At 44.9% G+C, this 24,205-nt stretch overlaps 1 protein-coding gene across 1 annotated transcript in view; it reads left to right on the top strand.

The window, feature by feature from the left end:
- Nucleotides 1-18,297, top strand: part of DRAP1 (DR1 associated protein 1) — a 97,459-nt gene extending 79,162 nt beyond the window's left edge. Inside the window, exon 7 of the mRNA XM_069207853.1 lies at nt 14,057-18,297. Within this exon, the coding sequence (XP_069063954.1) occupies nt 14,057-14,201 (145 nt within the window). The 3' untranslated portion in view covers nt 14,202-18,297. The remainder of the gene's footprint in view (nt 1-14,056) is intronic.
- The last annotated feature ends 5,908 nt before the right edge of the window (nt 18,298-24,205 follow it).

Below are 24,205 nucleotides of genomic sequence, written 5' to 3'. Positions count from 1 at the left end.
CTTGTAACACCCAACTCCTCCAATGACCATCACCATCGATGTACCCCACACGACATGTGGAGCCCACTGTGTGGGACCCTGAACGTCAGGGGCTTATGGGAAAACAAACAAGGAATGAAGTACAGTACAAACATTTGTTAGAACTAAAGACAATTTGTAGGAAGTTGGCTCTGTATGCACTATTTCAAAGTAAGGAATAGTATGCACAGAGTCCAAGGGTTCCCCTTAGAGGTAAGATAGTGGCAAAAAGAGATAATACTAATGCTCTATTTTGTGGTAGTGTGGTCGAGCAGTAGGCTTATCAAAGGAGTAGTGTTAAGCATTTGTTGTACATACACACAGGCAATAAATGAGGAACACACACTCAGAGACAAATCCAGGCCAATAGGTTTTGTTATAGAAAAATATATTTTCTTAGTTTATTTTAAGAACCACAAGTTCAAATTCTACATGTAATATCTCATTTGAAAGGTATTGCAGGTAAGTACTTTAGGAACTTTGAATAATCACAATAGCATATATACTTTTTACATAAAACACATTTAGCTGTTTTAAAAGTGGACACAGTGCAATTTTCAACAGTTCCTGGGGGATGTAAAGTATTGTTAGTTCTTGCAGGTAAGTAAACCACCTACGGGGTTCAAATTGGGGTCCAAGGTAGCCCACCGTTGGGGGTTCAGAGCAACCCCAAAGTCACCACACCAGCAGCTCAGGGCCGGTCAGGTGCAGAGTTCAAAGTGGTGCCCAAAACACATAGGCTTCAATGGAGAAGGGTGTGCCCCGGTTCCAGTCTGCCAGCAGGTAAGTACCCGCGTCTTCGGAGGGCAGACCAGGGGGGTTTGGTAGGGCACCGGGGGGGACACAAGTCCACACAGAAAGTACACCCTCAGCAGCGCGGGGGCGGCCGGGTGCAGTGTGCAAACAAGCGTCGGGTTCGCGATAGGATTCAATGGTAGACCAAGGGGTCTCTTCAGCGGTGCAGGCAGGCAAGGGGGGGGCTCCTCGGGGTAGCCACCACCTGGGCAAGGGAGAGGGCCTCCTGGGGGTCACTCCTGCACTGAAGTTCCGATCCTTCAGGTGCTGGGGGCTGCGGGTGCAGGGTCTTTTCCAGCCGTCGGGATTTTAGAGTCGGGCAGTCGCAGTCAGGGGGAGCCTCGGGATTCCCTCTGCAGGCGTCGCTGTGGGGGCTCAGGGGGGGACAACTTTGGTTACTCACAGTCTCGGAGTCGCCGGAGGGTCCTCCCTGAGGTGTTGTTTCTCCACGAGTCGAGTCGGGGTCGCCGGGTGCAGTGTTGCAAGTCTCACGCTTCTTGCGGGGATTGCAGGGGTCTTTAAATCTGCTCCTCTGGATACAAAGTTGCAGTCTTTGTTGAACAGGGCCGCTGTTCTCGGGAGTTTCTTGGTCTCTTGGAAGCAGGGCAGTCCTCTGAGGATTCAGAGGTCGCTGGTCCTGGGGAAAGCGTCGCTGGAGCAGTTTTCTTTAGAAGGCAGGAGACAGGCCGGTAGGACTGGGGCCAAAGCAGTTGGTGTCTTCTTTCTTCTTCTGCAGGGGTTTTCAGCTCAGCAGTCCTCTTCTTCTGTAAGTTGCAGGAATCTGTCTTGCTGGGTTCTGGGAGCCCCTAAATACTCGATTTAGGGGTGTGTTTAGGTCTGGGAGGGCAGTAGCCAATGGCTACTGTCCTTGAGGGTGGCTACACCCTCCTTGTGCCTCCTCCCTGAGGGGAGGGGGGCACATCCCTATTCCTATTGGGGGAATCCTCCTTCTACAAGATGGAGGATTTCTAAAAGTCAGAGTCACCTCAGCTCAGGACACCTTAGGGGCTGTCCTGACTGGCCAGTGACTCCTCCTTGTTTTTCTCATTATCTCTCCTGGACTTGCCGCCAAAAGTGGGGGCTGTGTCCAGGGGGCGGGCATCTCCACTAGCTGGAGTGCCCTGGGGCATTGTAACACGAAGCCTGAGCCTTTGAAGCTCACTGCTAGGTGTTACAGTTCCTGCAGGGGGGAGGTGTGAAGCACCTCCACTCAGAGCAGGCTTTGTTTCTGTCCTCAGAGAGCACAAAGGCTCTCACCGCATGGGGTCAGAAACTCGTCTCTCAGCAGCAGGCTGGCACAGACCAGTCAGTCCTGCACTGAACAATTGGGTAAAATACAGGGGGCATCTCTAAGATGCCCTCTGTGTGCATTTTTTAATAAATCCAACACTGGCATTAGTGTGGGTTTATTATTCTGAGAAGTTTGGTACCAAACTTCCCAGTATTCAGTGTAGCCATTATGGAGCTGTGGAGTTCGTTTTTGACAGACTCCCAGCCCATATATTCTTATGGCTACCCTGCACTTACAATGTCTAAGGTTTTGCTTAGACACTGTAGGGGCATAGTGCTCATGCACCTATGCCCTCACCTGTGGTATAGTGCACCCTGCCTTAGGGCTGTAAGGCCTGTTAGAGGGGTGACTTACCTATGCCATAGGCAGTGTGAGGTTGGCATGGCACCCTGAGGGGAGTGCCATGTCGACTTAGTCTTTCTCCCCACCAGCACACACAAGCTGGCAAGCAGTGTGTCTGTGCTGAGTGAAGGGTCCCTAGGGTGGCATAAGAAATGCTGCAGCCCTTAGAGAGCTTCCCTGGCATCAGGGCCCTTGGTACCAGGGGTACCAGTTACAAGGGACCTACCTGGGTGCCAGGGTTGTGCCAATTGTGGAAACAATGGTACATTTTAGGTGAAAGAACACTGGTGCTGGGGCCTGGTTAGCAGGGTCCCAGCACACTTCTCAGTCAAGTCAGCATCAGTATCAGGCAAAAAGTGGGGGGTAACTGCAACAGGGAGCCATTTCTTTACACAATTGTTTATTTAACATTTTCTAACAGGCATCAGGCATCATAACCAAGCCCAGTGCGTGACAACAAGAAAATAAATGGGTTCCCCCTGCCCCCTTGTTGACCCCCACCCACCCCCATACGCTGCATCCCAACTTGCAGAGTAGATCTCTCCCCTAACCCCCCTGTCCCTCCCCCCCAATTCCGCAATTGGCAGTAACCCACTTTTACTTCTGCAGTTCATACCTATTCAGCCTGGTCCGGGGTCATGGTACCAGCTCCCCAATATCAGTCCGGACCTAATGCACCCAAAACCCAGGGCCCTCCAGCTTGGCGGTAAAGCCATATTAGAGAGGCTGCTGCTAAGTTGCTCGTAGAGTATTTTCCATTTAAGTTAAAAAAAATTAAGTGGGTGCCGTTCATAGTACCCGTCAGGCATTCCATGGGCAACAGAGTCCATAATCTGTGGTACTACTGGGTGGACGGAGGGCGCTCGCCTTCCTCCATTTATAAGCTATTGTCCATTTCATGCTACCATGCACTGGAGGCTTAGGTGCCATTTGTGACTCGTCATTGCTGTCAGCGTGGTGAGCTTCAGGATTAGGAGCATCCCCTCCAGAGTGGAAGGCAGTGGATGTGTCAGTACTTCATGTAGGCATCTAGAGACCTCTTCCCCTAAGGAGCACACCATCTGGCACACTCGCCAGAAATTAACCAGATCCCTAAGGACGCCACAGTCTCTCACGGGGGAAGCATTATGATACATACGATGTAGCTTGTGTGAGTGTAATGCCATCCATACCAGACAGTTTAGTGAATTTTTCTCCCCAGTGTAGACATGGAAGATTTGTTTATCTCCCTGCTTGATCTGCCACACTGTTTAGCTGTGTTCTGTATGTCTAAGGAATGTTCCCACCCCTGGTTATGTTTCCATAACTGTGGCCTATCCCGCCCTAGGAGGAGTATGTATAGTGCAGAGATTGTGCTTCGGTGCATATATGAAATCATCAGGCAGTTGCCCTCCTGCCGCTTATCAAAGCCACGTCCCCTCCATGCCAGGGCTGGGTTGTAATGGATGGGAGTGTAGGGTTGTAGGAAGTTGGCTCTGTATGCACTATTTCAAAGTAAGGAATAGTATGCACAGAGTCCAAGGGTTCCCCTTAGAGGTAAGATAGTGGCAAAAAGAGATAATACTAATGCTCTATTTTGTGGTAGTGTGGTCGAGCAGTAGGCTTATCAAAGGAGTAGTGTTAAGCATTTGTTGTACATACACACAGGCAATAAATGAGGAACACACACTCAGAGACAAATCCAGGCCAATAGGTTTTGTTATAGAAAAATATATTTTCTTAGTTTATTTTAAGAACCACAGGTTCAAATTCTACATGTAATATCTCATTTTAAAGGTATTGCAGGTAAGTACTTTAGGAACTTTGAATAATCACAGTAGCATATATACTTTTTACATAAAACACAATAAGCTGTTTTAAAAGTGGACACAGTGCAATTTTCAACAGTTCCTGGGGGAGGTAAAGTATTGTTAGTTTTTGCAGGTAAGTAAACCACCTACGGGGTTAAGATTGGGGTCCAAGGTAGCCCACCGTTGGGGGTTCAGAGCAACCCCAAAGTCACCACACCAGCAGCTCAGGGCCGGTCAGGTGCAGAGTTCAAAGTGGTGCCCAAAACGCATAGGCTTCAATGGAGAGAAGGGGGTGCCCCGGTTCCAGTCTGCCAGCAGGTAAGTACCCGCGTCTTCGGAGGGCAGACCAGGGGGTTTTTTTAGGGCACCGGGGGGGGACACAAGTCCACACAGAAAGTACACCCTCAGCAGCGCGGAGGCGGCCGGGTGCAGTGTGCAAACAAGCGTCGGGTTTCCAATGGGAGTCAATGGGAGACCAAGGGGTCTCTTCAGCGGTGCAGGCAGGCAAGGGGGGGGGCTCCTCGGGGTAGCCACCACCTGGGCAAGGGAGAGGGCCTCCTGGGGGTCACTCCTGCACTGAAGTTCCGATCCTTCAGGTGCTGGGGGCTGCGGGTGCAGGGTCTTTTCCAGCCGTCGGGATTTTAGAGTCAGGCAGTCGTGGTCAGGGGGAGCCTCGGGATTCCCTCTGCAGGCGTCGCTGTGGGGCCTCAGGGGGGACAACTTTGGTTACTCAGTCTCGGAGTCGCCGGAGGGTCCTCCCTGAGGTGTTGTTTCTCTACCAGTCGAGTCGGGGTCGCCGGGTGCAGTGTTGCAAGTCTGACGCTTCTTGCGGGGATTGCAGGGGTCTTTAAATCTGCTCCTCTGGATACAAAGTTGCAGTCTTTGTTGAACAGGGCCGCTGTTCTCGGGAGTTTCTTGGTCTCTTGGAAGTCGGGCAGTCCTCTGAGGATTCAGAGGTCGCTGGTCCTGGAGAAAGCGTCGCTGGAGCAGGTTTCTTTAGAAGGCAGGAGACAGGCCGGTAGGACTGGGGCCAAAGCAGTTGGTGTCGTCTTTCTTCTTCTGCAGGGGTTTTCAGCTCAGCAGTCTTCTTCTTCGGTAAGTTGCAGGAATCTAAATCTTTAGGCTCAGGGAAGCCCTTAAATACTAAATTTAAGGGCGTGTTTAGGTCTGGGGGGTTAGTAGCCAATGGCTACTAGCCCTGAGGGTGGGTACACCCTCTTTGTGCCCCCTCCCAAGGGGAGGGGGTCACATTCCTATCCCTATTGGGGGAATCCTCCATCTGCAAGATGGAGGATTTCTAAAAGGTAGAGTCACTTCAGCTCAGGACACCTTAGGGGCTGTCCTGACTGGCCAGTGACTCCTCCTTGTTATTCTCATTATTTCCTCTGGCCTTGCCGCCAAAAGTGGGGCCGTGACCGGAGGGGGCGGGCAACTCCACTAGCTGGAGTGCCCTGTGGTGCTGGAACAAAGAGGGTAAGCCTTTGAGGCTCACCGCCAGGTGTTACAGCTCCTGCCTGGGGGAGGTGTTAGCATCTCCACCCAGTGCAGGCTTTGTTACAGGCCACAGAGTGACAAAGGCACTCTCCCCATGTGGCCAGCAACATGTCTCGAGTGTGGCAGGCTGCTAGAACCAGTCAGCCTACACGGGTAGTTGGATTAGGTTTCAGGGGGCACCTCTAAGGTGCCCTCTGGGGTGTATTTTACAATAAAATGTACACTGGCATCAGTGTGCATTTATTGTGCTGGGAAGTTTGATACCAAACTTCCCAGTTTTCAGTGTAGCCCTCATGGTGCTGTGGAGTCCGAGTTTGACAGACTCCCAGACCATATACTCTTATGGCTACCCTGCACTTACAATGTCTAAGGTTTGGCTTAGACACTGTAGGGGCACAGTGCTCATGCACTGGTGCCCTCACCTATGGTATAGTGCACCCTGCCTTAGGGCTGTAAGGCCTACTAGAGGGGTGACTTATCTATACTGCATAGGCAGTGTGAGGTTGGCATGGCACCCTGAGGGGAGTGCCATGTCGACTTACTCGTTTTGTTCTCACCAGCACACACAAGCTGGCAAGCTGTGTGTCTGTGCTGAGTGAGGGGTCCCCAGGGTGGCATAAGATATGCTGCAGCCCTTAGAGACCTTCCCTGGCATCAGGGCCCTTGGTACCAGGGGTACCAGTTACATGGGACTTACCTGGATGCCAGGGTGTGCCAATTGTGGAATCAAAAGTACAGGTTAGGGAAAGAACACTGGTGCTGGGGCCTGGTTAGCAGGCCTCAGCACACTTTCAATTAAAAACATAGCATCAGCAAAGGCAAAAAGTCAGGGGGTAACCATGCCAAGGAGGCATTTCCTTACAAGGGTGATGGATATTGCACCTGTCCCCTCGCTTGTACATACCTTTACCAAGTTTTGAGGGCTGTGACTACTGGGGTACTGATGAGTGTTAGTCTGGTTTAATAGACAAAGTAGATAACCTAAGTCCATGAGGGGTCCTCGCACTTTTGCATGATCCATTCCTCACCAGTTCTTTTCACAGTTCAACATGGACTACTTCACCACAGTATACAGCTGGGCTGCAGCACAATAATGCAGTATGCGGCAAGGCCCATTGCAAATTAGACTCATTTGCAACACCAGAAAACACAAAATGCCAAACTTGACATCCTTGTACCCAATCCAGCCGTCCCAGACGACTGCACTATTGATAAACTGGTCATAGAACTTTTCGCTTTTTTTCCCCCCCGTATCACCACTGATATTGCTAGCAATAAACAAGGGCAGACTGTTCCCCAAGACTCCACCAAGGGCAAGATGACCATGGTTCTCTGATCTAGAGATGTCACAAGGACAAGTAATAAAGTGCCCTGTCTTGCAGGACCTCCTGCAAATTTAAAAGGATCCAAACAGCATCTGTCTAGGAGCACGTTTCCTGAAGACTTATAATTTTGACATTTGGGTCTTCCAAAGAGACCCGTGGATGTTCTAAGAGAAGCCAGAAGACCAAGCACAAAAAAATGCTATGCCCCTAAATGGAAAAGATATGTTCTGTGGTGCAACAAAGAGGACCTCCTTGACAATTCAACACGGATCAGCACAGTCATTGGATACCTAACTTATCTTGTAGATGAAACTCAAACTTGGACTTAGGTAAACGTCCTTCTGTCATTCATAGCAGCATGTCTGAGGGAACACAGGTTGATGTTTTTTCAGTACACTAGTCATCAAAAGATTTCTAGAAAGAGCAAAGAGAATTGCACCACCTGGACCTGCACCAAGGCCCATGTGAAACTTTAACCTGTTGCTAACAGTTATTGAACAAAAGAGTTGAACCACTGCATAAAGTAGGACACAAGGTAATACCACTAAAAACAGCATTCCTATTAGCAAATACATCACTTTGCAGGGTTAAATGAGCTACAAGCTCTAACCTCGCAATATTGCAACTGAAGAAACAAACAGAAAAGGCTCTTGGTACGCCTGACGTCCGTAGGGCAATCATGCATTATCTAGAGAAAACTAGACAAATCAGGAAGGTAAACCAATTCTTTTACCAGCAAATGAGAGCTCACCAGTAACAAAAGGCAACATCACACAATGTATAGTTCAAACCAATATAGATTTTTTTACGCAAATGCAGTCATTGAAGTAGAACAAACATATAGAGCCTATACCACAAGGAAACGAGCATTGCAAAAACTAATAGATCTCACATATGGTTTAACAATGCATGGCTAGAGAAATGTAAAAAAAAATGCTTTTGAAGTGGCTAATTTTTTTAATCTTTTTAGTTACCAATCCAAATTGGTAACTAAAATTTAAAACCAAAAAATCACAAGCCAAGCTGATGTGTACAGTAAGAGAAAACATTGTACATAATTTGATTTATGATACCTCTTGCAATAAACAAACATTTTGCACAGGAAGAGATGACAAACTACAGGTCGGGCTGAAAATAAAAAGGTAGAAGAAGAAAAGTTGGAAGCTCAGATGACTGCATTAGTGACGATGAAAGCAAGATTGAAATCCCTTTTCAAAACTAAGCCGGTTCAGTAGAGCAGTGAGTGACAGGAAAGTACTTCAGGTGCACTGTAGAGCAGCAGAAGAGCTGAATTGTGGAGTTGCATGAAAACACATGCGGTCCATGGAGGTCTGATAATAGGAGAAAATATTTTTTAAAGCAGTGTAAGGACACAAGCCCCCCAATCAATGGTTGGTAAAGATGATGTGCTCCAGGGTAAGAACAAACACACAAATGATGGAAAGATAACTAGTGACATACTTTAGACTGACTGAGAGCCAACTATAAATATTGGTATTTTGCAAAATAGGTCTTTGGACAATACACATGCTAAATATGCTTGTAGGTAAGACCTAAAAGTTTATATAGTAAAAAAAAAACCTTACTGTTATTAAGCTAAAAAAAAAAAACGAGGAAAGAAATAGTGTATTGTGAAGATATTGAACTTAAGGTGAAGTGCTATAAATGCCTAAGGATTCATAGATTTGGCTCCCGAGTTTGTCTTTAGATAGTGTAAACCATTGTCTGATTCCAATTATTGGTAACAAGGTTGTTAGAAACGGGGTCTTTGGTTGGCAGTCAGGTTACCCCTGTCCAAGCAAGGACCCTCACTCTAGTCAGGGTAAAAGAGAATCACCCTGAGCTAACCCCTGCTTAAACCCTTGGTAGCTTGGCACGAGCAGTAGACAACTTCATAGTGCTAGGTGTAAAGTATTTGTGCCACCACACACAGTAACTTAATGAAAACATTACAAAATGACACCACACAGGTTTAGAAAAATAAGAAATATTTATCTAAACAAAACAAGACCAAAACGACAAATCCACAATATACAAGTCAAGTTATCACTGAAAATGCAAAAATTGTCTTCATGTAATTTTAAACACACACTAACACTGTTAGCGTGAAAATTTACCTTGGGCGTGTCAAAAATAACTCTGCTCAGGCGAGTGTGCGTCGAAAAGGGTTTGCGATGCATCGATTTCACTCACGAGCGAGACCTCTCGTTGTTTCTCCTTTTATCGGGTTGGGGGCGCGTTGTTTCTTCTCTCCACAGGAGAGCGATGCGTCAATCCGGTCAGCACACTCTGGTCAGGGCAGGCCTTGCGTCATTTTTACACGGCCAGCTGTGTTTGCATCCGAAATCCAGCCACACGATGGTCTGGAAACCACGCAGCACGGGTTGCGATCTCACCAGTCTCCATCAGCGATGCTGTGCGTCGTTTCTCCAGCCCCGGGCGTCGATCTTCGGGTTGCGTTGCAGACAAGCGTCTATTTTCAGCCGCGAAGCCGGAGGCACGTCGATTTTTTCAGCCGCAGATCAGAGTCACGTCGATCTTTTCCCCCGCACGGCGTTCTGTGCGTGGATTTCTTCCTCTTACGCTGCCAGCTTCTCCTTTCAGGGTCCCAGGAACTGGATGGGCGCCACTTGGCAGAGTAGGAGTCTCTCCAGAGACTCCAGGTGCTGGCAGAGAGAAGCCTTTGCTGTCCCTGAGACTTCAAACAACAGGAGGCAAGCCCTAAATCAAGCCCCTGGAGATCTTCACAAGATGGAAGGCACCCAAAGTCCAGTCTTTGCACTCTTACTCTGGCAGAAGCAGCAACTGCAGCATAGCTCCACAAAGGACAGTCACAGGCAGGGTAGCTCTTCAGCTCTTCTCCAGGCAGAGGTTCCTTTTGGTTTCCAGAAGTGTTCTAAAGTCTGTGGTTTTGGGTACCCTTCTTATACCCATTTTCTCCTTTGAAGTAGGACTACTTCAAAGCAACGTCTCTCTTTATTGTGAAATCCTGCCTTGCCCAGGCCAGGCCCCAGACACTCACCAGGGGGTTGGAGACTGCATTGTGTGAGGGCAGGTTTAGCCCTCACACAACCATTCTATACTAAGCACTAACTATTTTATACTAAGTTTAAAATGTGACCAGTGACTGGCTGGCAGCGTTAAGTGCGTAAAGCAGGTTATTGAACTCTTATATTCTGTACTGCAGTGCCATGCCTAAATTTATGATACATGGAAAATTAAGATTACATTATTCGATTATGAATATCGAACATTAAGACTCAAACAGAAGCTGCTTTTAAATAATTAAGGCTGATAGGGTGTACCAGTTAACTTGAAATGTTGTTGCATCTTCCATCTAATAATTGAGTAATTTGAAAACATCTTGGCCTAATGCCCATATTAAAGCACTAAGAGGAGGACGATCTGTCAATTCAACCTGCAATTTTAAACACTGAAATTCAAAAAATAAATTTAATAAGGAAGTGTAATTAAAGTATTGTAACCAAGTATCAAAGGAAAAAACCCCGTCCAGCCTATCAGATTTTAAAGTATTCATCCAATAGACAATTATGAAACAAAGCAAGCCTCCGTGGCTCCCATTAAATATTCATTTATTTCATCTCTTCATGGTAATAGAGTATATCCACATTTTTTAAAGCTGGTGTAAAAGAGTTGCTCACCCACGGACCATTTAATCTTGAGATCTGAGCTCAAAACTCTATAATTCTGCCCGGAAAAAATAAAATAAAATGAAACAGGGCCCTAAGGGTGGTGAACCGTTATTAGAACATTGGAATGCTGGGGGCTCCATTGAAAACAATGGAGTGCTGCGGGCTTTTACTGGCCGGTAAAAGCCCGCAGCGCCAACATTCCAATGTTCGCTTTGTTCACAGCAACAGCTGTGAACAAAGCCTCACGGAGCCCGAGGGGATTTTAATCCCCTCGGGCTCCGTGAACATTTTTTTTTTTTTAATAGAACATTCTGCCCTGAGTGGCAGAATGTTCTAATAGCCTTAGAACCCGCCGTAGCGGGCTCTACTGGCTATTAAAGTCCCTCTCCCTTGTTAAATGCCCTCGCCTTCGGCTCGGGCATTTAATGCGGGGAGCGGGCCTTTAATAGCCAGTAGAGCCCGCTACGGCGGGTTCTAAGGCTATATTATTCCTCACTCCTCCAGTACCATTCCTGACCACAGAACAGCAGATGTCAATCATTTACATCCCATCGATGGATCTCTATGAATCATATTACAAGGAAGAATTATAGTCAGACCCATCCATGATGCAACTGCCCAGAGCTTTGAAACGAAGGGATTTTATGATGAGTATTACAAAAGATTTCTGTACAAGCAGAAGCCAACAATGCCAAACTAACAAAAATCAAAATATCCTTTGCCTCATCGGGGCAACCTCTATTATTGATCATATTTGAAAGGAGGGTCTAAAGGTTGTGCAGAATCCTGCAGTGGTGGTCCCCCAACGATATGAAAAATATAAGACAGCCAAGAGACAGTTTAGTTATGATGTAATCTGCACAGCGAAGATCAATAATTCGTTCAACTCCTTGTGGTGCATCCCCACAGAGAGAAAGATGGTAAGCACCAAGATAAAAGTGGAAAAGGATTTCTGCATTTGGTGCAACCTCTGGCAGAGCAGATAACTCGTTAGCCGCAGTAGGTCAGTATGTTAGGCAAATCTGATCAGACATTACAACTCTCCTGGACTAATTTGCCTGAACATTGAAAGTTGGAAACAAAGAACATTCTAAAAGGAGCACTAGCTGCAGTAATAATGCATCAGTGGATGTTGCAACCACATGATTCAGAAAGGTGGCCGGAATTAGGGTATTGTCTTTCGTACTCCGAGTGCAAAGCAGATGGGAAATAATTATTCAGAAAATATTCAGAACCCATCATGGTAGAAAATCAGATACAGAAAGCTCGTTTGCTTGGAGTCTTGTGAAGCATAGACAGCAGCTCTTTCAACTACATAGGGAAAGAGTACAAAAAGCATGATGTCAGTATTATTATAGATATCAGCTCTGTCACTCCCATCATCAGATGTATGGTCAGTTTTATCAAAAGCAAATACAGGCTTTCCACAGCAGATTGAGAAAACAAGAATCTTTACCAGTCAGTCCAGATCGCAAGAGACTGGCAGATCAACCCCTACCCTGAATCTTTCGAAATGCTTGCGATTGTTGACTTGTTTAATCTGGGTTGTTGTTAGTGCTGGGATCAACCGGGAATGAATGCATTCCTATTACGTGAATTATTTCTTATTTAATAATTGCTGTAGCAATCTTAAAATTGTTAGGATGGCGTAAAATGTTTTGCTTTACCAGTAACTGTCTTCCATAGAATGTTACTCAATGTGATGATAATGTGAATTGTTTGGACGTGTATTGTTTCATTGGTATTGTTTAATGTTTTATAAAATCTACAAAGTAAAATGCATTACTGATCGTTTGATATAGTAAAATTATAAAACGGGTACTGGTTGTCTGATATCCTAACTTGTGGTCACTCGTAAGTTCTGATGCAAATATTGTCATTCTTTGCTCTGCCAGGTAACTGAAACCAAGTCACCAAGAAGCTTTTCGCTGGCACTAATAATCTGTTTTTGGACCATCTATTCTTCTCCCACAAAAATAACTCACAGAAATATTTCCTTTTTGGCTTTATTCTGTGTACTGAAGAAATTGATAGTTTACCTCGTTCCTTCACTTCCCCCATGCGAAAAAGCACACTGTCCTTTGGCAGTTTGTCATTACATTACACTTTACTTCCTTAGCTTCAAAGACTGAATAATGTAATTCACTGCCGCTTTGGCCCCTAAATCTCTCTTCCCCGCATTTTTCTCTTAATTTTCTTAACAGCACGCAGCTCAACCCCTTCATCTCTTCAACCACTAAATTCCAATAGCTCAGCGTAAAAAGAACCATTGAAAAAACATCTTTCTGATACATAAGTCCCTTACCAATGGAGTATGGTAGGCCATGGTATGGTTATTTGTATAGCGGCTTGTGAATGGGTTGCACAGTGGCTGTGGGATGTGTACGAAATTAGAAATTTCATTTTGTTTAAAGAATCCTTTTTTTAACACTATTATACATTTTCTTGTGGTTGTGAACTGTCATGCTAAATGTTATTCTTTTGGGACAGTTAGGATGTTCTTCACTCAGTTACGACATGGGTTATAAGCATTCTGTCATGCAAATTGTTGTGCTTTTGATAGTTCGTCACACGGATTGTCACATACTTATTACGTGATATTCGTGATATCAAAGGCTGCAAAATTGTTGTAGTTGTGTTTAACACCACATGTGTGCTGTGTGGCCTGCTGGTGTTGAGCGAATTACAATAATGCAACTACTGCAAATACATTTCCCTCAATGCACCTTTCCATTTCACAAGCCAATAATTTTGACATTTCAAAACTTCACATTTTACCTTATGATTCCCTTCCCACTGCCCACAGACATTTCCAGCTTCACACGCGCAGCATCCATGTATTCCATTTATATTTAGCCGGCTCATTACTACACAGTTAGAACACCTAGCTCATAACAGGGGTAGTGATCCTTTGAAGTTCAAGCTCGACTCAATCGGAACGCTCCTCCCTGACCAAATTTGTGCCATAACTTTCCTCCTAGAATTTACGGAACAATAAAATCCAATTTAATCTAAGCCCAGAGCCTCGAACCAGGAAAAACTTTGAGCTACCATTTTCTAACCAATCCGCTTGAACAATGCCTGTATTAAGGTATGTGGGAGAGGGTACTTGTGTCTTGACCTAGAATATCTAGCAGCAATTTACATTCCATGAAGTATTGGTCTGTTTATCGATCTTAGCTTTATATTACATCAGGCCTGTGTAATGCACTACTTGCAGTAGTGCCCGCTGCATAATTTAAGTAAACTTCAGTTGTGATTGACTAAGCGATTTTATCATGTTGTTTAGTTTATTTTTCTCTCCTTTCTCTTTACATGGCTGCTGCTTTATCATTCATGGGACTTCAGCCCTCCGGCGCCGTATATGCACTTTGGCTCCCACCCTTCTGTGGCCATGCCCACTCATGCGTCCTTTGCCACGCCCACCCTGACTGTGCCAGCACCTGTTCCAATGGTCCCTGCACAAGACGACGAGGAAGACTATGACTCTTAACCAAGGGGTTCTTACCTCCCCATGTCCCACCAAGGAAATGAGGAGAAAAGGAAAAGAAACCAACCCGTCATTTTTATTTTGTTTTAAGTAACTGCATTTGGAGTAAGCGAAAAATGCAGCTCTTAAGTTTATAAAAGGAAAAAAAGTGTTTTACCTTTTATGCGTTTATTTTTCATCTAGAGTTCCGTGGCAGCGTGAAGACGTGAAATGGAAGCTCCATAATTGCGAGACTTGATCTCTTACCAGGCCCCTTTAAAACATACACCCCCCCCCCTTTTCTTTTTTTCAGAAGAAGGTGTCTTGTAGATTCACGACTGCATGGTAGTGGTCTCTTGTGTTCTCTAATTTGGTGCGTTGGGTCTTGGTGAGTAGAGCAAGACAGAACAAACTGGTCGGAGGCTTCTGATTTGCCTGCTTTTGCTGAAAGTTTTAGGAGAATGTGTGTATCCAGAATGTGTTCATGTGATGGGGACATTTGGTAGTGTTCTCACAGGGAGAGGTGAAGTGATCGATGGGGTAGAGACTTCTTAAGACATTAGAGAGATATGATGTCCTCGGGAACATTTTTTTATTTTTATGAAGTAGTACATGTGAAAAAACAAGATGAGCAGACCAAGTATTTGGAAACCTCGGGAACTTAGTTGGGTTAAGGACTTTTAAAATGGGTAACATCCATCCCTGAATGACACGAGGCGTGACCTTCAATTTAATGCCTGCCACGTGGTGATGGGTATTTATGTTGGACCGCATTTGTCATGGACATGAGTGCCGTTTTCCTTTAGAAGATGGAGTACAACGAAAGGCTCAATTGGTTTGCAGTGTTTTTGTACTGCTTTTTCTCATGTTGGGAAGGAAAGAAGGATTGATAGGAGAGGAAGAATAAATGTGCGAACATTGAGATGCTTCAGTGAAAACTGTTGCTTGATACATATTCCATTTCATGGTATGCTTTGTCACCCGAAACACATTTTTTGATTCGAGGATTCGTTATTAAAACATCGCATTAATTATACCAACCAGTACGGATGCCAGCTTTGTAAATAAACGTTTTTATGGAATGCTCCCTCTGTTTAATCAGTTGCTATTTTCATTAGCGATCTCGCCCACAAGATTGTTTGCAGTTTGAGGAACAGATACTTTACGAGCCTTATAGCATGAACCTTCTTCTTTTTCTTTTCCTCATTTGGGTTTTTGAGAATCCCTGCCCAGTAGTTCATGCTCTGCCCATCGTATAGGTTGGGCGGATTTGTTTTAAACTTGCTTTTTATGTGCGAGAGCACATGCACTGTTTGTAAGCACCCCTTACTGTCTTAAACCCTTCGCATTTCCATTTGTTCAGAAATTTCAAATAGAAGTAATTTTCATTTGATACAACAGTGTACTGAGACCTATACGATGACATTTATCCAAATAGTGAGGCTCAAAAACGATGTTTACTCCTCTATTGGAAATGCTAACTTCTTAATACTCAGTTGTAAAATTCCACGGTAACTCAACGATTAAAAGTAATTATAATATAAATGTCTTAACACAGTATATTGTAAGAAACAAAGATATCACCTAAAGTTTTACAGTGCAAGATAGTTTTAAAATTCAAAATCTTACTAGTGAATTAAAAAAAAAAAATCATACAATTAGGCTGAATCCTTCCCTGCCACTTTATTTTCAGAAACATAACTCAACGTAGCACAGCCCATAACGAGAAGTACGGTTGCCCCTGCTTCTTCACATGCAGTGCCATCTAAAAATGACAACTGGGACTCAGAAAAGCAGAATGACAATGAGAGTTGATGAAGTGGTCCAAGGGAAAGCTGTTTTATGTTCTCCTGCCTCCATTTACACCAACATTTTACGTTCTCCCCATCATTTTAATGAAATTTGAGTTTGTAAAGGGGACTGGGCAAATGGGAAATTGCCTTTCTACCATGTGATTTCGGTAAAATTCTTACCACTAGTACTTTATACTGTAGCAAGAAGAGTACAGTTTCATCTTAGGAAAAGGAAGCAGTAAATGCATTTAAAATTTGCTTTAAGGCAGACAGCGCAAATATGGTTAATTGTTGGTTCATATAATCACATATGGGCTTTAAGTTGAAATTCCAGAATCAGTTCTTTTAAGATTTCTATGGACTAGGAAACAACTTATACCCTGAATCTTCTCATTCTGAATGCAGATTGACGATTCTACATCACGTTTGGTTTTTGAATAGCTGCTAAAGTCTAACTTTGAAAGAAGATGCACATCAAAAGCATTATGTACATCTACGGAGACCAGAATGTTCCTAGAGTGATTTTCTAGAAGTCTACAAGGTCAACATTCCCATGGAATGAAAAAGTTAATATCCTCTTACGGTACTAATGTAGTGAGAGGTGAACACGTGGGGGAAGTAGTGCTGCTGGACAGATGAACTCAGGCTTTTTACTGTGGTCTCATTCTTCATGTACCACGCCAAGGAACAAGCAGTGCTGATTAACTGCTAACCATTTCAAGAGTTACCCTACAACTAGTGCCTGCTACAAAATACATAGGTACAAGTTTGTCAAACTATTTGCTTGATAAGTAGGAGGAATGTAGCACTTAATTTGAATTTTGCCATTGCTCCAAGATTTGAGATAATCATAAAGCCGTTTTGTGTTTGCAGGGACAAAGAAGGATTTCTAATTAAAAAATCATGGTTTAACGTAGCAAAATTTCTCAGGTCATATTGTGGGTCTCTACTTACAAGCATCCGATATTTTCAATTGTATGTTTCTTAGGCAGCTTGTTTCCTAGCTTTTATGAAAAGTGGATGGTCTGTGGTAGAGCTAAAAACACAGTGACCTGATATAGCTCACAGTGCATAATTATTGATGCTGCCTTCTGAATGCTCAAACTTGGCTCATTGGGATCCTTTACTCATTTAGATTGATTTGCTCTTTATCCTTCTCACACCAGTTCCTTAAAATAGTATGTGATGCAAGCAGACACACCCTAGTGGGTTAAGCTGCAAAAGTTCATTTGATTTGATAAGTGTTTAATGCTCAATGATGCTGCTTTGAACTCTTCTTGGTGCAGTGACTCAGAGATCAGGTGGAAGGGATCGCATAACCTCTGTGCTCTGCTCAGGTGCTAGACATCCTTATTTCCGTTATGCTGATGTGCATTGAGCACTAAGATTTTGTTTCATTTAGCCGGTGAAGGAGGTGAATAGAATCCTGGTTGATGAGTGCTGCTTATTTTGAGTTTAAAAAATGTCCTTCCACCCCCTCACTCCCACCACTCAATAACACCCAACGTTAGTTATAGAAGCATACTGCTGGTATACTTGTGATGCAGCTACAGCTGGAGCAGAACCAATATAATCGGGGCATATGTGTGAAAATGCTAGTTGTATTATTGTAACGAATCACCTTAAAAAAACAAAAAAAATCGTTTTTTTCTCTCAATTTTGGGACACTGGCTTCCATTCAGTGCCTTATGTTGTATAATCTGTCACACAGTTACCTGGATGAAATCTATGCTTTTAGTACCATTAAGAAATGTATGCTAAGGTTAAAAATGTTAGGTGCTGGCGAAAGATTTCATCCTTAAGCATGTGATTTGTTTTGTAATTTTTTTGGGGGGAGAATTTTTTTTTTGAACTGTGCATTCTGTCCTACAAATAGTCTGAATCCTGGCATGTGAATGGAAAGCTTAAATATTCCACATTGATATCTCTACTTGTCTTGCCCATTGTTCTATTTACTTGCTTGTACCGCAAATGAAAATCTCTTTTGTTGGGAATTTAGTAGTGGGGGAGAGGATAAGGTGTTCTTGAGTTGGAAGGATAAGAGTTGTGCTTTGGATTGGGGGTTCATGGTATGCATTTAATATGGTTTTTGATAGTCTATACTGGATTCCTTCCGAGCAGTCATAACACTTGTCCGTCGTTTTTAGCTTATGTGAATTATAATAAAAAATAAAAATTACCAAACTTTTTTTTATTTTTATCTTGGGCTGTTGCACTGCCTAGATTGTGAAAAGGTATTGTGGTGCAATTTAAATGTGGCACTGTGTGTTTTTAGTATGGTGTGTGTGTAGTGTCTGTATCCAGAAATAAAGGTGCAATATATTTTATTTTGTTCTTCAGTTTGCTATTGCTTTAGTACAAGACAGTTTTTACATTGTAGTAAAATGTGCTTTGGGGATTAATCAAGGTGTTCCCACATACTCCTTTGAATAGCTGTGTCAACTGCTGGCTACAGGTTTTACTTATTTCCTCCTTTCCAGGCTCTTTAAAATTACCAATGAATGTACACCTGAGGGTAACTCAACGATTAAGTTTAATTATAATATAAATGTCTTAACACAGTAAATTGTAAGAAACAAAGATAGCGCCTAAAGTTTTAAAGTGCAAGACAGAGAGTTTTAAAATTAAAAATTTTACAAGTGAATAAAAAAAAAAATCATACAATTAGGCTGACATCTTTTAGTGCAGGTACAAGGTAATTCAGATTGTTGTATGTGCCGCCATTATAAATATGTAGTAGTATGTTAATTTTCAAATAATTACTTTTCTTGCCAATCTCTTATAAAGTTTCTCCCCACATTGTTGTCTGGATCTGGAGTCCTTCACCAAAGGCAGCTCATCGGTATCAAGTGGGGCAGTTGTGCCATCCTGAACTGCGTGTGGCATTTATGGGTATGGCGAATAAGATCAATAGATATGCTGTTGATCACTCAATTTCTTTAAGCTTCATTTTCCTGGGTTTTTTGAGTTTTACCATTTTCAAAGTCATTGAAATTATATATTTTTTTCAATACCACCTTTCCCCATAAATTGAAGTTTAAGCCCTTTCCATATTGTCACAGACAAATGAGTGACTAACCTTCACTCATGTTGCCTGTAGTGGTTAGTCCCTGACTTTAAGGCGATGACGTAAGCCCCGTTGATCTTTCTACCCTCATGCACTTAAAGTTGACTGTAGGAAAGCACATCATTTTGTTTTTACCTTGAACTACGAGAGGTTCAAAGCAAATTAAAGAGCTACCCACTTGCCACCAATTTGCAGAGTTGATACTCCCCTATAGATGAATGCTGTCTGTGGCCGCAAATCATAAAACTCCAGCTATAGGGGTGGAGTTGGCCGCCAGAAAAGATAGCTGAGCGAGCTTTCTCCTTGAGTGTATAGCCCCACAATCTGACAATAATCCTGCCAGAAAGCAGGGCACATCGATAGCCTTGAGTTCTTGGCCCACTGTGGTGCACTAGGCTGTCTCTTGTGGGCTGCCTGTAATCCGACGGCAGAGAATGTAGGCCAGACCTTCCCTTGCGGCCTGAGTCAAGATGGTGGACGGTGCCAAGAGACTCCGCTGAGGTGACCTGATTCAGGGAAAAAAGGGGGAATGGAGGTGGCATGGCCGATCGGGTAGGCAGCCTGGGCCCTGGTTAAGGGCCGCACCACAAAACTAGCGCAAGCAAATGGCCTAGAGAAATACACCATGCGAATGGTGGGACCAGGTTGGGCCAGAAGCTGAGTCCTGAGGGAGGATCTTAAAGTGAATACCCAATGCCTAACGAGATGGAGGCCAGACTTGAGGACCAGGAAAGGAGGTCCAGGAGAAACAATGTGAGAGTGGTGGTGGGGGGGGGGGGGGTGTAACAGGAGGGCATGGAGGGCCCTAGCGCAGATTTCTTTGTGTAAGACCTGGTTCTGAACAAACTCAAACAACTTCTAACTTCTTATCAGTAGAAAGAGTGAACAGAATGCCAGACCGACCCCCAAAACCGGGGGCACTGCTGCACACGATTATTGCCAGAATCCTGAATTACAAAGACCGCAACGTCATCCTGTAAGCAGCCAGATTCCACAGCGATTTACAACTGGACAACAGTGCTATCCGCTTCTTTCCAGATTTTACCCTCCTTGTGCAGCTCCAACAGGAAATCAAAAAAGCGCTATGGGCCAATGAAGTAAAATACATGATGCTGTTCCGAGCTAGGCTCCCATTAGTGGCAGATGGCGAAATCTGGCATTTTGGGTCGTCAGAGGAGGCATGGGACTGGCTGGAGGAATGGATGGTGGTCGGTAAGAAGCAAGGAGATCGCAGGAAGTCTCAGCCCAACAGGACTGGCGGAACAGAACCGAGCAGGCGGTGCCTCTCCCAGACAGAAGCTTAAATGGTACCAGGGAACAACCCCAGAATTTTACGGACTCTGTAGGACCCCCCAACTGCTTGAGAATCTCTCCACTGAGGGGGTATACTTAGTGGGGAGCCCAGAAAAGACTCTGCTGCATAGTGACCTGCAGCCCCCCCCCACTCCCCTCCCCCTGCAAAATGCTTTATCTAAGGCAACAGGCACTCTGCAAATAGGGTGGTGGGCAGTATTGAAAACACAATGTAGGGTAACTAGGAGGAGGAGTTGCGGGGACGAGTTTTACTGTTTTTGTTTCTGTTGAACGTTCTGTTTTTTAGCCTAGTTCTTGGGTATACTGGGTTTACAAAGCACTGTATGGAGCAATGATTATCCTTGAAATGAAGGGGGGGGGGCTTAAATGCCACTGAGAATGGATATCTGGCCCCAGCACCCCAATAGTACTTGACTATGGTAGGGATGAGCACAGAATTTGACCATATGGTCCTGGAACGTCAGTGGTCTTGGCAGCAAGATCAAGCGTACGCTGGTCTTGCAATACATATGACGCCATGCACCAGATAGTATCCTGCTACAGGAGGCACATCTCCGAGGGAATTATTACAAGTCACTCTACAGATTTGGCTATATACTTGGGGGCGCCTGCCGGTTATTCCACTGATTCCAAGGGCGTAGGAATGCTTGTTAAAAAAAATAAAATAAAAATAAATAAATCTGTAGCCCTCATCCAACGTCGGTTATGGCACAATACAAGTGAACAGTATGTGGTGCTATCTAGAACCTGGGAGGGAACCACTCCAGATATTCGCTCTATATCGTGACTTTCCCAGATGTTGGAGACCTGTTACTAGGTCTACCCCCTGGGATCCTGATTTTTTTGTGGGGGGCAACCAAAACTTAACCATGGACACTGAAGTAGACCGATCTGGGGGAACCGATAGTAATGGAAGTGGAGGCTAGTCATCCCAATTCTTGAGGGCGCTGGGTATGCTCGACCGATGGAGGGACAGCAACCACCAGTTGAGGCAATGCACACACTTCTCACTGGTGCGTCTCCCAGCTGGACTACATTTTCACATTGAGCGTCCACACTTCCTGGTTCCGGAAAGCTGTCATCCACGCAAGGGAGATCTCATACAATTCCCCAGACAATTACTGGCCTGACTGGAGCAGAGAGAAGGGAGTGCTCCTTGGTACTTACGAGAGATAAGGCAGAGAGCGTCCCACCAACAGGCGAAACCGTAGCAGTGGCCTTTGTAAAATACTTTGAAGGTCTCTTTACCTCCATGAGAACCATTTCCCCAGCAAACTATGCCGACTTCCTTAGGGATATTCATCTGCAGGTACTCCAAGGGGAAGACAAGGACGCAATAGAGGCAGACATGACGGACGAAGTGGTAGCACGTGTCCTGGGAGATCTACAATCAGGGAAGGCCCTGGGGCCTAATGGGCTGCCAATCAACCTGTACAAAGGGCTGACCAGTATAATTGCCGGCCCACTGCTGGTGGTGGTCCAGCAAGTTTGTGAGAGGGGTGGGGGGGGCGAAACCTACCTGCAGATCAGAGGACTGCGACGATAGTTGTAATACTTAAATAGGGCAAGTTCCACCCCCTCATCGTGCCGTTCTTATAGGCCTATATCATTATTCAATATGGAGACCAAGGTTTTGACTAAGGTCTTGGCAAGCAGACTTTGGGGGTCCTTGCATCACTCCTGCACATGGACCAGTCAGGCTTTATGTCAGACAGGAGCACACAGCTAAACTTCCGGCACTAGTATGGGGTGCTCCACATGACAGCAGAAACCTGGGCGAAGCAAACGGTCCTGATGGCATTGGGCGCCAAAATGGAGTTTGACTTTCTGGAGTGGGATTACATGTTTGCCGTTCTGGAGAGACTTGGATTTGGGCTGCGGCTCTGTGCCTGGGTTAAATTGCTAAACACCTCCCCCATTGTGCGAGTGAAGGTCAAGGGGGTGAGATCTCTGGAATTTCGATTATAGAGGGGTACCCGCCAGGGTTGCCTTTTATCACCCATGCTTTTTGCCGTGGCATTAGAACCATTGGAGTCATGAATTGATCAGGACCCTCTGGTTAGAGGGATACAAGCTCCAGGGCAGTGGGAAGAGCATATTTCACTGTGTGCTGACGCTATACTGCTCTATGTATTGAAACCCTCCCTCACAGGCTCATGCAAATATTCAGAAATTTTGAAGACCACTCTGGATATACCATAAACTGGTGGAAGCAGGCTACCTTCCCCCTCTCTTGTGAGAGGCCTCACCTCCCTGAGAATTGCGAGGCGCCAATAATCACAATAGGCTTTTACTATTTGGGCATTTATATAACCCGGAACCCCCAGGAATATTTGAATAGAAATTTAACTTCCCAACTGGAGAGACCTAAGGGAGATGTCACCCACTGAACCTAATGGGCGAGGCTGCTCTCTATAAAATGATGAGCCTACCACAATTCTTCTACATCATGCAGAGCACACCTTAAAATATTCCACAGGAAGTTTTTTGGAAAATAGACTCAGGTGTGCAGGGTCCTCTAGAACTGGGGTGCTCCTAGATTTGCCTTGGCCAAATGGAAGAAGGGGGTCTGTGACGGGAGCTGGCAATTGTAGACGTCCAGAAATACTATTGGGCGTCACACCTCCTCATAGTCAATGAATAGGCAGTCACAGACCAACAGGCTCCAGCCTATAGACTTGACAGGCATATGATGGGTATTGTCAGGCCCGAAGCCTTACTGCATGATACAAGGCAAAAAAGATAATTACCACAACACATGCTGGCGGCAGTAAGGGACTGGAAGGAAACAAGTATGTACCTTGGATAGGCAGGGAAATTAACCAGCCTTTCCCCACTCTGGTATAGCGACCAACTGGCTGAGGTGCGAGGATTGCAAAGGTTTCAGAAGTGGGAATTGATGGGCATAGAACACCTGGGAGATGTGTGAGGGGGCAGGCCATTATCAATTTTGAGACTAAGAGAATAATACAACCTCGCTAACACTGAACACAATCGATATTTACAGCTGGGACATGCCCTGAAGAGGCACATCCAGGGCGAGGAACAGTTGCTAGAGACCTGCCTCATGGAAGACAGGACCCTGACTGAACCAATTATAAAACATGGGATCTCTGTGATCTATAAGAAACTAATAAAGAACTCTCCATACCTGTTGAGTAAATTGAGGGAGACATGGGAGGACTATCTGGGAACCTTGGGAGATGACGAATGAGAGGAAGCCCTCGGAGGCCCCAGGGATATAGCCATCCGGGCCAGGTTCAGACTAGTCCAGTTAAAAATCCTGCATAGATCGTACTACTCGTGTACGCTTGTACATAAAGTTGGTAAGGTGGGGTGTGCAATTTGTTTGAGAGGCTGTAATGAAGAAGATACATACACTCTGATGGTGGCCTGTGATATGGGAATACTGGTCCAGCATAGCTCGAGAGATGTCCCAGATCACCACAGTAGAGAAACCTATGGATCCTAAATGGTTACTAGTGGGGATTTTGGGAGAAAACACATGGCCCAGACACAAGGGAATCTGGTTGAGACTGGCATTGAGAGTAGCCAAACGCAATATAGCGAGAGCCTGAGGAGGCTCTGCATCTTCTCGATTGATAGACTGGCAGCTCAACCTGAACTGGTGCCAGAGAGCCAAGAAAGCTATATATAAAGTAAGGGATTGACCCCAAAAATGGGGAAATGTTTTTGGCGAGCTTGGGCATCTGTTAGAGGTGGTGGGGGGGTAGAAGTGGATTTTCAGGGGAGCCTTGAGAATGGAGACTTAAGGGTTGGGAGGAGTTTTCCTTCAATGGTGAAGTGACTGCAAAAACACCATGAATGTTCTCTTGGTATATTACTTGGCATCA

This window comes from Pleurodeles waltl, chromosome 9, assembly GCF_031143425.1.
Source record: "Pleurodeles waltl isolate 20211129_DDA chromosome 9, aPleWal1.hap1.20221129, whole genome shotgun sequence".
NCBI lineage: Eukaryota > Metazoa > Chordata > Amphibia > Caudata > Salamandridae > Pleurodeles > Pleurodeles waltl.
The sequence above is the reverse complement of the archived record's forward strand: the minus strand, read 5'-3'. Positions and strand labels throughout refer to the sequence as shown.